Here is a 13519-nt window from a genome sequence, read left to right as displayed (position 1 = left end):
CAATGGCAGTCATAGGTCCCTATCAATGACCTGTGACAATCTGCACCTGTTACCTGCTCCTCGCATGACAGAGATGTAAGCTAGGATAGATGAGCGCATAGTTTGATCTGAAAAAGAGTCTCAATTTTCAGGTCACTTTAACCTACTGCAAATTCACTATTGTTTCTAAGACAATGTGAAGAGAACATAACTCTGTGAGAAGCTTTTTGCCTGCAAGTGGTTGCTGGGAGGAATCTGGAATATGCACACAAGAGAGTCACTGTCAGGAAAGGTGCTTGAGAGGAAAGGGCGAGGTTCGCCTCTCAATGTTCTGCTAAAACCTCCGGAAGATCAAAAAGTCAGAGCATCAGTTTTAGGAAGGGTCTGTTCCAGAGGTTGAGGGAGTGCCTCACATGAGAGGGTGAGGGTCAAGGGTCAAGGGTGAAAGGGTGAGGGTCAAGAGTAAGGTCCTTCAGCCGTCCCAGGTGGAGAGGGACCATCGCAGGAAGACCTGTGGGCATGGCTTTGTCTAATGAAGGGACATTCACTGAAGACCTACAAGATGCTTGAGGAATCTGTTTCACAAGACACTGCCAGCTTGGACCCCAGGGGTGGAGAGAGGACAAAACGCAGGGGGCCACACGGCCCACAATGGCCCTGGCAGGAGCAGGCTGGTGCCACCTCGCTGTACACGCACGCCTGCTGCTCTGTGAAGGGAGGATGACTCGGAGCGGAGCCAAGAGCCCACGGGGCGGAGACCCACTCGAGGCACTCCAGAGGGGGCTGCCTTTCAGAACAGCCATGGCCGGGGGCTCCTCTGACCCCCCATGCTCCCTCTTTTTGGGCAGAATGTCTATGGCTATGATGCCTGTCCCACCACGGTGTGATGGGTGCGCGGGGAAGATGACTTCACAGACACAGAGGAACTGTGCCTGACAACCTGCCCCGACAGCAGATCACACCCAGAAGCCAGGTGCCTGACTCGCAGGAGGCGCGGATGCTGTCATGGCCCAGACTCTCCAGTGGCACCCACCGTGTTCTGCACGTCTGAGGGACTCGGCTCCCAGGGCGGCAGGCGCTGCTCAGACACACTGCAGTCTCTAGTGGTCACACCTTTTTGCAGTCCCCTCCCCATGAGCGCGGGCAGGATGATGACCCACTTCTAACCAACAGAACACGGTCCAGGTGATAGGCTATCGTTCCCATGATTCTGCTGTGTTATACCACAAACATAAAGGTATTTTGGATGAAATTAAGTCAGCTGACCTTAAATTAATCTACAAGAAGACTGTTCAAAAAAGATTTAAAGCCACTTTTCTAGAAGAGGACCACCTCTAATTTCATATGTAGAAACTTCTGGTTATCTCTAACCAAGGAAGGCTGCCAACCTCACTCAAAATGGAGTGGAGGGTGGACACTGGCTTAAGGCAAGAGCAGGCAGGAGAACCAGCAAAGCCAGGGGCGGTGGGGAGGAGTGTGCATGGAACGGCATTGGGCTGTCAAAGGGAAAAACACTCAAAACCATAAACACCAAGTATATTGTGGGATGGACACTTACGTGACAAAAATCAGTTAATGTTTATTCTTAGTTGTTGAACAAATAGTTATTTATACAAAAGTATAAAAGTATGTTACCATCTCAAGGATGCTATGGGAAGATTTAGGGTGGAACCACCAGGCCATCCATCACAGCCCACTGGATGGCAGCTGACTTTCATCAGAGATAAAGTAACAGAGAAGAAAGAAATCTCACCTTTGTGAGAAGCTCTGCTCTAACAATGATGACAGGAGGGAGAACGGAAGTTCAAGTGAACTCCCTGGGGGCCGTTCTCAGTAAGTGGAACAATGCAATTAAAAGCTAAGAATAAGAGATGAAGAACATAGCGGGGAAAAGACTTTTCAGAAAATAAATTTTTTGCCCTGAAGAAGGGGGGTGTTAAAAAAAAGGGGCAAGGGGTACATGGGAAGTTAAAGTAGAAACGTATGCAGACTTCTGTGAAAGCAGAGAGTCTAATCATCGAGTTCTAGAAACAGGGCACCCTGGTAACCAGATGATAACAGAAGGAAGACGATCCCTACACAATAATATTTTGAAGCTGAAGCATGAAGGGAAAGGTGAGATAGAACGTCTTACAGGTAAGCGTCTAAAAATTCTAGAACGCTAAAAAACATTCCAACATGTTGGATAAATGAAGGAAACATTTTAGAAACTACATAGCAAAGAAGTACAAAGACTTTACTCTGGCTTACATAACAGAAAAAGATAGAATGTGAGGTGTTTTCCCAAAGCCAGAATTTGAACGCTAAGTATTAACAATGACAGAGAAAGGAGAATTAAGGAGGATACGTGGCCAGTTTAGCATCACAGACATTTCATGGACACAAACGTAAAAGGTCCCAGAGACTGGAGAGCAAAAGAGTAGTCTGGGATGAAGCTTATTAAGGAACATGAACATCCAACATGCATGTGTCCACAGAGAAGCTGTAATTAGGGAGTACTGAACGGTCACGGACTCTCCTTCTCTCTCAACTATTATCACACATACAGGCAACGAGAAAGAGGCAAATCCAGCTACCCTCCTGCGTGGCATGCTTAACTAACGTATGAGGACACCTAGGTCCACCATTCGAAAACCTCGGCACATTCAATTCCCCTGCCCCAAGGGGTCTCAGTTCCTGGAACAGCTGAGATTCCAGCTTCAACTCTTAGACTTCTGATTCTATTAACTGCTGCAAGCACCCACCCCCAATATCACAACTTCTCTGTGAATGAGGCACTTCCTTTGGTCGTCAAATCTTATAAATCACGAGGCGATCCATCAGCAACGTATAACCAGTCTTGCTAGTCCTCTAGCTGGCGCACACAAACACCTAAGAATACTTACTTTTATTGTAGCAGGTGGCCAGCACACCTTTGTCTGCAGGACTGGCACTGATGTGCCAGATTTCACCCACTTGATGGAGGAGGACATTTTTATTTATAATGTTATTTTCGTCGTCAAAGTCTATGATGTGGATCTACAAATACAATAAAAGAGCACATCAGGATCTTAAACTCTCTCCACGTACCGTAAAGAGTGACTACAAATAAGCAAATGCATCTTTAACCTCTTTAATGAACTGTTATTACACTAACAGTACAACCTCTGTAAGGTCACCTCACCGTATTCCTCTCAGAACACAGGTATGAAATCCCTGTAGAGTACTGTTAAGACAGCAAGCTCCATAACACTACGCTGGGTCAGATCCAGTCCGAAAGAAAACAGACCCCAAAAGCTCTGTCCCCAAGTGGCTTGGTTAGGCCACGGCTGGTGTTAGGGCCAGAGTCATCCAGGGTGGAGCAGGAGGAGGGCGGAGGGTGCTGCTGCCTGAGCAAGACTGGGAGTGACCATACGGTGCCCTCTCTGCAGCAGACATGACTCACAGGTCAGCAGGGACTGAGGTGGGAAGGACTAGGAAAGGACTGGACGTGAACACATCTTCAACTTTTTAAAAATGAGTCCATTTTTAAATTTTAGCCACTAAATGAAAAGTTAAATCTGCTATGTCCATGCTTTTCTGGATAATTTTTAGAGGAATTAAAATGATGTTCACATTCACTCTCATCATACCCAAGTCAATGAGAAAAATTAAACACTTATTTTAAAAATAAATTTATACTAAGAAAATATTCATGGATCTGCACAGAGATTTATATCTAAGAATGTTCACTATGGCATTGATTATCATAATCAAAAATCAGAAGCCACCTAAACGTCTGGTAAAAGGGAACAGTTCAAATAAACTGTAGTATTTGACCATTACATAACACCATGGAGCCATTCGATATATTATAAAGGACCATTTCGTGCCAAGAAAAGGGTCCATAATATATATTTAAGGGGAAAAGAACAAATAAAAGAGCTGCGCAAACGTGACATGCACTGTTTCTTTAGAGAGGTATGCCTGTCCAAACGAGAGAACTGGACGGCAGCTGGTTCCCTCTGGATGGTGGGATTGCAGCGGTGTTTCCTTTACTTCTTTGTGTGTCATTTGTATTTTTAACATTTTTTTCATGATTAGTATGTGTTACCTTGCAATCAAAACAAACATTAAATGCTATTTTAAAAAATGTTTCCAAAAGCATCGACACCGGACTCGCTTCAGAGGCTCCGGCTCGACTCCTACCGCTCCTCTCGTGCAGTGAATCATGTCAGAATCACTCCAGTCTCCTAAGGTTCACTTTGGACTCAGAGTAGAACTCAAATCCCACCACTGCCACTTAAAACCTGCATACCCTAAACCTCAATTTCCCCAAGTGCATGATGAAGATGACGGTATGAACCTCCAGGATTACGAGACACCGAGTGCACGGCTTCCCTCAGGGTGAGGGCCCGAAAACACAGGCACCTCCCCTTCTCTTCCAGGGAGAGATTAAAAACCATTACTATTATTTTTAGCTTTAAAACTATTTTCAGTAAGCTTCTTCTGGCACTCATAGCGCAGTGCAGTTTTCACACTGGGTTCAGAAATATTCTGGTGGGCAGCTTCTAAATTACAAATTACATATCTAAGAACTAGCCAACTATAACACGGCACTTCTTTTTTAAGTGAAGGTTTATCGTACTCTTTTTCCTTTCCACATCCATGGGAATTTTACCTGCACAAACTTTTTCCCTCTGTGGACATGTTATATATTTAAAAATATATTGATAATTATGAAATGATTATTGACAAGAATATTTGGCAGTACTTCCTAAAGATAAACAGACATATGTCCGCTGACCCAGTAATTCTACTGCTGGGTACGTACCCAAGAGACAATAAAAGGAAGACGTGTGCTGCTGGGCATATACCCGACAAACTCCAAGACAAGACTGGTGTGAGAGTGTTCACAGCAGCTTTCTTCACAGTAGCCAAAAACGGTACACAGCCCCGATGTCCATCAACAGTAGAATGGGTACATAAATTGTGGTATATTCATAAAATGGCATACTTACAGTAATGAAAACTAACAAATTACAGATATACAGAACAACGGAGATGAAACTCATAGACAATATCAAAGGAGAAAATCAGATATCAGAGCAACATACGGTATAATTCCATTTGTATGAAGTTCAAAAGCAGAACAAATCTAGGGTGAGAAAGCAGTGGTCACCCACGGCAGGGGCTAGGGCTGAGGCTGGAACACAGACTAAAAGGTAATATACAAAATCAAGAATAATCTTTGTGTTGTTAGGATGAACAGGAAATTTTTTCTTCAGTATCTGACACATTCCCTACTTGTCAGGAAATCCACTGACAGTGAAAAAAAGGATGCACTTGAATACACTAGTTTTCTGTTCCCAAGATCCATCCCTCTGCAGTGCACCAGAGCATCAGGAGCACTGCCTGGTGGGAGCACTAGAGCTCTGGTTTCCAGATTCCTCACTTGCAGGTTCTGCCCACCCATCCATCAGGAAAGTGCACGGTCCTCCTCGCACACCATCCTCCCTGCACACCATCCTCCCCTGCACGCCGTCCTCCCCGCAAACCATCCTCCTTGCACACCGTTCTCCCCCCACACCATCCTCCCCACTCACCATGCTCCCTTGCACACCGTCCTCCCCTCACACCATCCTCCCCACTCACTACCCTCCCAGGGCACCGTCCTCCCCGCACACTGTCCTCCCCACTCGCCATCCTCCCCGCTCGCCATCCTCCCTGCTCACCGTCCTCCCCGCACACCATCCTCCCTGCTCACCATCCTCCCCTGCATGCCGCCCCCCCGGTACACCATCCTCCCAGCTCGCCATCCTCCCTGCACTCCGTCCGCCCTGCATCCTCCCCTGCACATCATCCTCCCTGCACACTGTCTCCCTCGCACACCATCCTCCCAGCTCGCCATCCTCCCTGCACTCCGTCCTCTTTGCATCCTCCCCTGCACATCATCCTCCCTGCACGCTATCCCCCTCGCACACCATCCTCCCTGCTTGCCGTCCTCCCAACACACCATCCTCCTCGCATCCTCCCCTGCACATCATCCTCCCTGCACGCTGTACCCCTCGCACAGCATCCTCCCTGCTTGCCGTCCTCCCAACACACCATCCTCCCTGCACACTAGCTCCCCAGCCACCCTCCAAGACTGACCTCCTCTCCCTCTGCCCAAGTACTTGTAGGTGTCCAGCACTCCCGCTGTGCCTGCATCTCCCACTCCCCCCGAGTCCTTGCTCTCATCTGGGGAAGGGTCTTTCTTCCCACCACCTTTCCAGAAAGCTCCTTTCCTTCTTGTAAAGACACAAAGCACATGCTGTCCAGCCAGGCTCTATTACTTGATCCAAACAGATCTTCTCTAGGTTCCTTTCTTGCACTCTTAGGCACACAGAAGTCAGCCTCCTCCCTACACAGCAGCGAGGAGGGCAGGGTCTAAGATCCCCTCACGTCCAACTCTCCTAATAGCATACATTCTGATAATATGTCTCTTAACCTTCATCTTTAAGCTTGACGAGTCCTAAGATTCTTCCATATATCCTCATATATAGTAGGTTCATGGACAGGTCCAAAGGACACATCTTCACGAAATGTTATTAATTAATCTGGGCGTGTTACAACATCAGGGCACATGGAGATCCCCCCACACCACCGGGGCGCACGGAGAATCCCCCCACCCTCCACAATGCTGGGCTTTGCACTGCAGCAGGCTAGCAAAAGAATACAAGACAGTTCCTGGCTCTGAAGAAGGAGACTGTATCTTAACTGTCTATTCTCAGGGCACCACCTGTTGGTGCCACTCACGTAAACAGTAATCTTTACATATTAAAGGTTCTGTTCTCACTATTTTTAAACTAAATCAGGGTAGGGGGCATTGCTCCAGTCTCTGATACATATGCAGTAAAACAAAAGATTATCAGGAACTAAGACCAGATGCCTCCCCGACCCGGAGACCACCCCTCTACATAACTGGTCTGTAGTCTTTGTTCTGTAAGATGGTTCTTTTGGATGTTAGTCAGCCACCTTCCCCCTTGCTAGCAAGCTGTAATAAAACCCTTTCTCTCCTACCACCTTGCCTCTCCACTATTGGCATGTCTTGCAGTGAGCAGATGACCTGCCTTGAGCAGTAACACACCCTCCACCCAGCTCATACTGGAAATACAAAGAAATATTCTGTTGAATAAATATATGCAGATACAGGCCTGCTATAAAAACAAGTGAATACAATGGAGAAAACACTATAATTCAGGTGAGTGCAAAAGACTTTGGGGGCACAAAAGAAAGACCAATGAGTATTGGCTCTGAGGGTCGGGGACATGTGGTCATCTGGTCAGTGCTTAAACGTTACTTTAAATTCCTCACGCCGTATCTGAGTTTTGGAAATGTTTTTAACAGCTTATAATGAAGCTCAAACTCATATACTTTGAATTACCATTATTAAAACTTTTAAAGTTGGATTTACCAGTGCAGGGCTATAAAAATTTAGGAGTAAGAGTTATAGAATTTACTAGGAAGCCCGTAAAGATGATCCTAATCAATCCTCCTCCCTCTCTTGGAGAATCGGGCTGAGAGAGAGGTGTCCCCTGTCCACAGCTCCCCCACTCCTCAGTGCCCCAGGACCAGGTTTGAGTGTGTGACACCAGCCACTGCCCTATCCTTCCGTCTCACCTCTCTTAGTGAACTGAAGGTAAACAAACTCTTGAAAATTAAAAAAAAAAATGTGGATAAAATTGGAAATGAAAAATCAAAAGGTCCCCTCTTAGGAAAAGTAAGGATCCAATGGCTTCCCTATGGGCTAGATTCTTCCTGCCACTGACTGCAGCCCTCCCCAGGGGTCAGCTGGACAGCCATGGCTAGAAGATTCGGCCCACAGCAGACTCTATCCCACGGCCTCACCACTGATGCGTCCCGGCCTTATCATCCACAACATAAAGTACCCTTGAGCTGGCAGTTCCTTAAGAAGAACACGCAGTACTGCAGGCCACTAGATCCTGGCCACAGCCATGCTCGGGGTCTCACATCAGCACTTCTCTTTACTCCAAGTCCAAGGAGCACCCCTGAAAACTCACTCTCTACTGCAGCCCATTTTGCTGCAGCGTGATACACTGAAGGAAAAGTGATGAGGTCAGCAGGCCCGGGTTCCAGTTTTGAGGCTGCCACTTCCTGCCTGTGTCACAGGGAGAGGTCACTAACTTTCTGGGCTCTTGCTTCAGCACTGGCAAATTCAGGGAACTGGATTTCTAAGATCTCTTTGTTCTAATTGAATCACATACTGGTCCTTCAGCTAAGACTTTAAATGACAAGTAACAGGGTTATTATCAAACATGCCACGCATTTCCCAGTATTTTGTATGCCCATAGTGTGACTACCACTTACTCACCCGTATTCATCCTCTCTACCTGAGCAAAGAAGCCCCAGCACATGAACATCCATGAGGCCCAAACTATGCTTGGCAGCCCTGGAAGAAAAGACCCCACAGTCCACATTCCACAACCTCTCAGAGCCCAACGAGGGTGTTTCTTGGAAGAGTAGTGGCTTACTCCATTCAGGCTGCTATAACAGAACACCACAGACTGCGTGGCTTATAAACAACAGACATTTACTGCCCACAGTTCTGGAGTCTGGAAGTCCAAGATCAAGGTGCTGGCAGACTCTGTGTCTGGTGGGAGCCCTCTTTCTGCATCACAGATGGCATCTTCTCGCTGTGTCCTCATATGCAGGCAGAGATGAGGGAACTCTGTGGGTCCCTAACATAAGAGCACTAATCCCATTAATGACAGGTCCACCCACTTGACTAAGCACCTTCCAAAGGCCCCACCCCCTAACACCATCACCTTGGAGGTTAGCTCCCGACACAGAATTTTGGGGGAGACACACATTCAGACCATAGCAAGTGGACAAGACGGAGGCTCCTTTGCAGCATCTGGTCAAGGACTGGGGAAAAAGCTGGAACCTAAATAGGTCATTGGAACGCCAGCAGCTGTCTCTTTATTATCACACTTTTAGATACAAATCTAAAACTTAGAAAGACATAACGGAGAACTCTATTTTTAAAAAAAGAAAATTATGGGGCATAATCAATACCATGAGGCCAGAATCCTCAGAAAACAAAGAGGAGAACAATTCATAGAAGCAAGAAAGAAAGGAAACGCACGGTGGAGGGAGGGCACTCTGTATACTCATGTTCATGTTCATGTTCACATAAGGGCACACATGTGAGTTGTTCCAGGCACAGGATTCTCATGACGAACAACTGCCACCAAAGACCTGGGGAAATGCTTTAGGGAACCCCCTGTGAAACAGATTGTTGGGAAAATCTACGACACAAAGCCCATGTACACCTCTCCCAGCATATTTTCAATCAGAAGCAGAGATGGACACCCTTCCATGACACCCATGCAGCAGGGGATCCATGGAAGGTTCCAGGCATTTACTCCTCATGATTTCAGTGGGACTAACTGGCAATGGGTTTTGAGCTGATTCTCTTTGATATCCAGACCAACGAATCTGATGGAATTTACTTGCACAAAAACAGAACTGGCTGCCCAGGCATGGGATTCATGGAGAGCATGACTTCTTCAGACAGAAAAAAAAAAAAAAAAAACACCAGAAAGAAACATGGTTTGTTTGTCTGAAGATATAATAGGATACCAAAAAAGATATCACAGGGCATCATAAGATTTCTGTACAAAAAGTAAGTCCATTTGCTAAACTGGATCTAATTATTGCAAGGCTTGTGACCATCCTTAAAATACATCCACCCAATGACAACTGCTCAGGGCCAGACATCAAAAGGACCCAACAGTGAGCGGTCCTGGGTCCTCAGAACACTCACGATACACTCGGGGATGGAGAGGCGTAAGCGTAACCGGGAGAAAATAACCGGAACACTGTGCATTAATTCCTACATAGAAGTACGTGTTCACAGAGACAGACAAGAGCGGAGGAAAGAGAGCAGTCACTTCCCAGCTGGGGAACCGGAGGAAGGGTGACAGGAAGCCTTCACATAAAAGCTGACGTGGGCCGCGCGCAGCAGCAGGGGGCTCAAAACCCTGCACAGAACAGGATCAACTTCACCCCAAGCCTGAAGAACAGGCGCCCCAGCCAAACCCCTCCTCACGCCCTAGGGAGAGATTTCAGAGATGCCCACAGACCTGGCAGTCACACTCGGGCTGCCAGAGGGTAGGTGCCAGGACAGACTGACCCCAGAGAGCACCTCGGGCAGTACGCCTCAGACACTGAACTCGAGGGCTGGAAAGAACGTACGAGAGTCCCCAAATTCAGCAGGCCATCTGGGACACACACGAGAAATAGAGGGCCCCTAAGGGGAAAGCCCACCCTGAAGAAAGTAAAATACAGAAATGAGAGTGATGTGTTCTCAGTAACATTGCTGGGCCACCAGACCCAGCCTCACCCAAAACCGGGCTCCTGAGGATGCTTCCATGACACAGGGCAATAAATTCCTTTCATCATTAAAGGAGGAGGGGGATGAGGGAGGGCTTGGAGGGGAGAAGGGGAGGGGGGAGAAATGGAGGGTCAGTTAGTCTGCAGTGGGGCCAGGACTCTGAATTTCTAACAAATGCCCGGGTGATTCTGAGGGTGGCCAAGGAGGGGAACTGCAGGCAGAGGGGGCGCATGACAAAGCTATCCTTATCAAAATACAAGTACAGAACACCGGAGCTTGCAAGTCAAAAAGGAGAAGAGCTACGAGGGAAAGAAGCCAGCTGTGTCACCACCCGCCTCATGGCCTTGACCACAATCGCCAGGGCTGTGTTGAGACAGGACAAGTCACAGCTCTCCTCTTTGTCCCCCGACACTCACCCCCTATCGACAGAAGAAATAGGGGGTTAGCAATAAGCAAAGAAACCTGTGGGAAAAGCACAGTGCAAAAGCAAAGAAACCCCTCGGATCTGGAACCCCTGGTTCCCATCTCTGCCTAAGCTTCCCCGACAGACAACCAACAGCACACACCCCCCAAGAAAAAAATCTGCCTTCCTCGTGAAGGAAAACCCAGAAGGAGAGGGCAGACTCCAGAAATGCTCATCCTGCTCCTAACACAGACAGAGTCCTGTGCAAAATTAAGGGCACAGAAAATAAAGCAGTTCCTCCCACAAAGGAAGGCCAGCGACTGTGACAGCTCTCAAAATTGGCAGTGAAACGGCACAGCTGAATTAAGCAGTAATGATGCAGGTGCCAGGCACTTTCTAGGGAATTAATGACTGCCTGGGAGGAGCTGATGGCCTGAGGCAAAGCCAGGGGCTATTAACCCCAACCAGCCAGCCATCAATTCCCCAGGAAGGGCCTGGGGCTCAGGCACTCCAACGGGGAGGGGCTGGGGCTTCAGAGCCCTGCTGGAGGAGACAGGATTCTCTTGTCACAGTCCCCGAATCCACATTGCAGCCACAGCCAGCCAGGAGCGGCACCACACGGCAGGGGCCCCAAGCTCGGGCCTGGGCGGGGCTGTCCTGATCTTGGGACACCTCACCTCATAGAGACGCTGCATGGCAATGGCACAAGTGCCCCATCGCGTGGGTGTCTGTACGTAAGTGTACACAGAGCAGGTCTTTAGGGCACGTGTTTGTATTGTGCAAGATGACACGAGTGGAGCCACATTAGAACAGAGCCGGAGCAGCCATTTCAGAGGAACTGCCTTGCACGTCTGTTTTCTTTATCTTCCAAACTGGACCAAGCTGCCAACATTCCAAGCAGTCAGTAAGGAAAGAACATCCTGTCTGTAAGGACTGACGGAACTGTACTTCTCTGAGGACTGAACCTCCAGCCAATCTGTGAAGTACAAACCCAGCCTCACCTCCTCTAGCACCAAGGAACTCTCTTTAATACAACTCACCTCATGTTCCTCCCTTTTCCCATGAAAACCCTGAGCCTCTCTCCTGTAACTGGAACACTGTTTGGGTTTCTACCTGAATCTGTGCTGCCCAAATTGCAATCCTTTGATCCTGAATAAACGTTTTGCCTCTTGAACTGGTTTCTGTTTTTGTGGGGTGACAGCATCACACATGCTCATAGTTAAAGTGCAAACTGAAACAAGAGGGTGAGGGAGGAGAGAGCAGGGTGTGTTAGTCGCAGTTCTGCCACATTCCAGCTGGGTCACTGGAGAAACCACGTGACTGCTCAGGGCCAACCCCCTCATCTGTTTAGAAATGGGTCAGTTAGCACCTGTGCCGTCCACTGAGGTAGCAGCAAGGGAATCGCCCCGATGCGGCCGACCCTGGGGTGAGGTGCCCCCGCCAGCCCCCACCATGGAAGCTCGAGTTCACTTCTCCAGCCCTGTCACCCGGAGCCCCGCCTCAGTCTTCTCTGTACCAGCACCTGGCTGTGCCGCTCCAAGTGCACTCCAAAGTGGGCTCTCACTGGACGGCTGCTGGAGAACCACACCAGCAACACTGGCCAGTGGTGACACAAACCATACCAGCGAATCAGAGGTACAAGACGAGGAACTCCCATTCTCACAGCCTATCACAGAGGCGGCCGGAGCTCTGGTCATCCGCACTGCAGAGGGGCAAGTCAGGAGAGGTTACAGGAGACACGGATATGAAGCGACAATTTTTTCATCATTTTAAAATGCACTTGATAATCATAATAATAACACTGTTGGGAAATACCAGAACAACTGTACTTCTCCTTCTGGAGAGAGTAGTAGGAATTGCGAATGCTGTGCTGACCCCTCCCTGGGGTGGGCGTCTCCTCTCCAAAGGGGGACAGTTACCAAACCCTGCATAGGACAGAGGCAGGCGCCTGAGGCAGCCCAGCTGACAGCGAGCCTCAGGAGAGACACTTGTCACACGTGGGAGGAACTACGTATATCACATGTGAGAGGAAATGTGTAGTATGTGTGAGGAAGCATGTGTCGCATGTGAGAGGAACTGTGCACATCACATGAGAGGAATACACGTCACAAATGAGAGGAACATATATGTCAAGTGTGGGAGGAAACACATATGGCATACGAGCGGAAGCAGGTGCGTTGTGTGTGGGAGGGACCACCGTGGCCTGTGTGAGCAGGATGTGTGTCACGTGTGAGAGGAAACGTGTCATGTGTGAGAAGAAGCACACATCACTTATAAGAGCAACATATATGCCACATGAGAGGAAATGCATGTCTCGTGGGGGACACATGTTGCACATGAGAGGAAACATGCACATTGAGTGTGAGGGCTGCCTGTTTCCAGAAGCACCTGTGAGCAAAGCATGCATGTCTGACCCTCCTCCTTCCTCTCGCCTCTCACTTCTCGCTCCACCCCTCCTCCCCGGGGTTCCCTGCCCAGGAATGAGCCACAGCACTATGAAAAAACAGGGTCACTGGCAAGTGACAGACATTTCATCATCGGAGCCTGAAGGCCTCAACTCAAATACCACCTTCTCTGTGACGCTGGCTCTAATGCCACCAGGAAGAAATAAGTGCCCCTTCTCCTGGTCACATGCCACTTTGCACACACCTCTCTTACACTTATCACTCCAATTATCTGCAAGTCTGCTTCACCATTTCATGAAAGCTCAACTCAAGCACGAATATATCCATTCATTTTTTGTGTATCTAGTACATAACACAGTGAGGGGAATTAGAATC

General features: G+C 48.3%; 1 protein-coding gene across 3 annotated transcripts in view; it reads right to left on the bottom strand.

Annotated features, from left to right (window-relative positions):
• Window positions 1-13519, bottom strand: part of EIPR1 (EARP complex and GARP complex interacting protein 1) — a 145593-nt gene that overhangs the window by 115859 nt on the left and 16215 nt on the right. For 2 of the 3 annotated variants that reach the window (XM_058551855.1, XM_058551856.1), the window contains exon 3: window positions 2865-2997. The exons of the other annotated variant lie outside the window; for it this stretch is intronic. In XM_058551855.1, coding sequence (XP_058407838.1) covers window positions 2865-2997 — 133 coding nt within the window. The remainder of the gene's footprint in view (window positions 1-2864; window positions 2998-13519) is intronic. 3 annotated transcript variants of the gene reach the window in all.

This window comes from Diceros bicornis, chromosome 12 (genome assembly GCF_020826845.1).
Source record: "Diceros bicornis minor isolate mBicDic1 chromosome 12, mDicBic1.mat.cur, whole genome shotgun sequence".
Classification (NCBI taxonomy): Eukaryota; Metazoa; Chordata; class Mammalia; order Perissodactyla; family Rhinocerotidae; genus Diceros; species Diceros bicornis.
The sequence above is the reverse complement of the archived record's forward strand: the minus strand, read 5'-3'. Positions and strand labels throughout refer to the sequence as shown.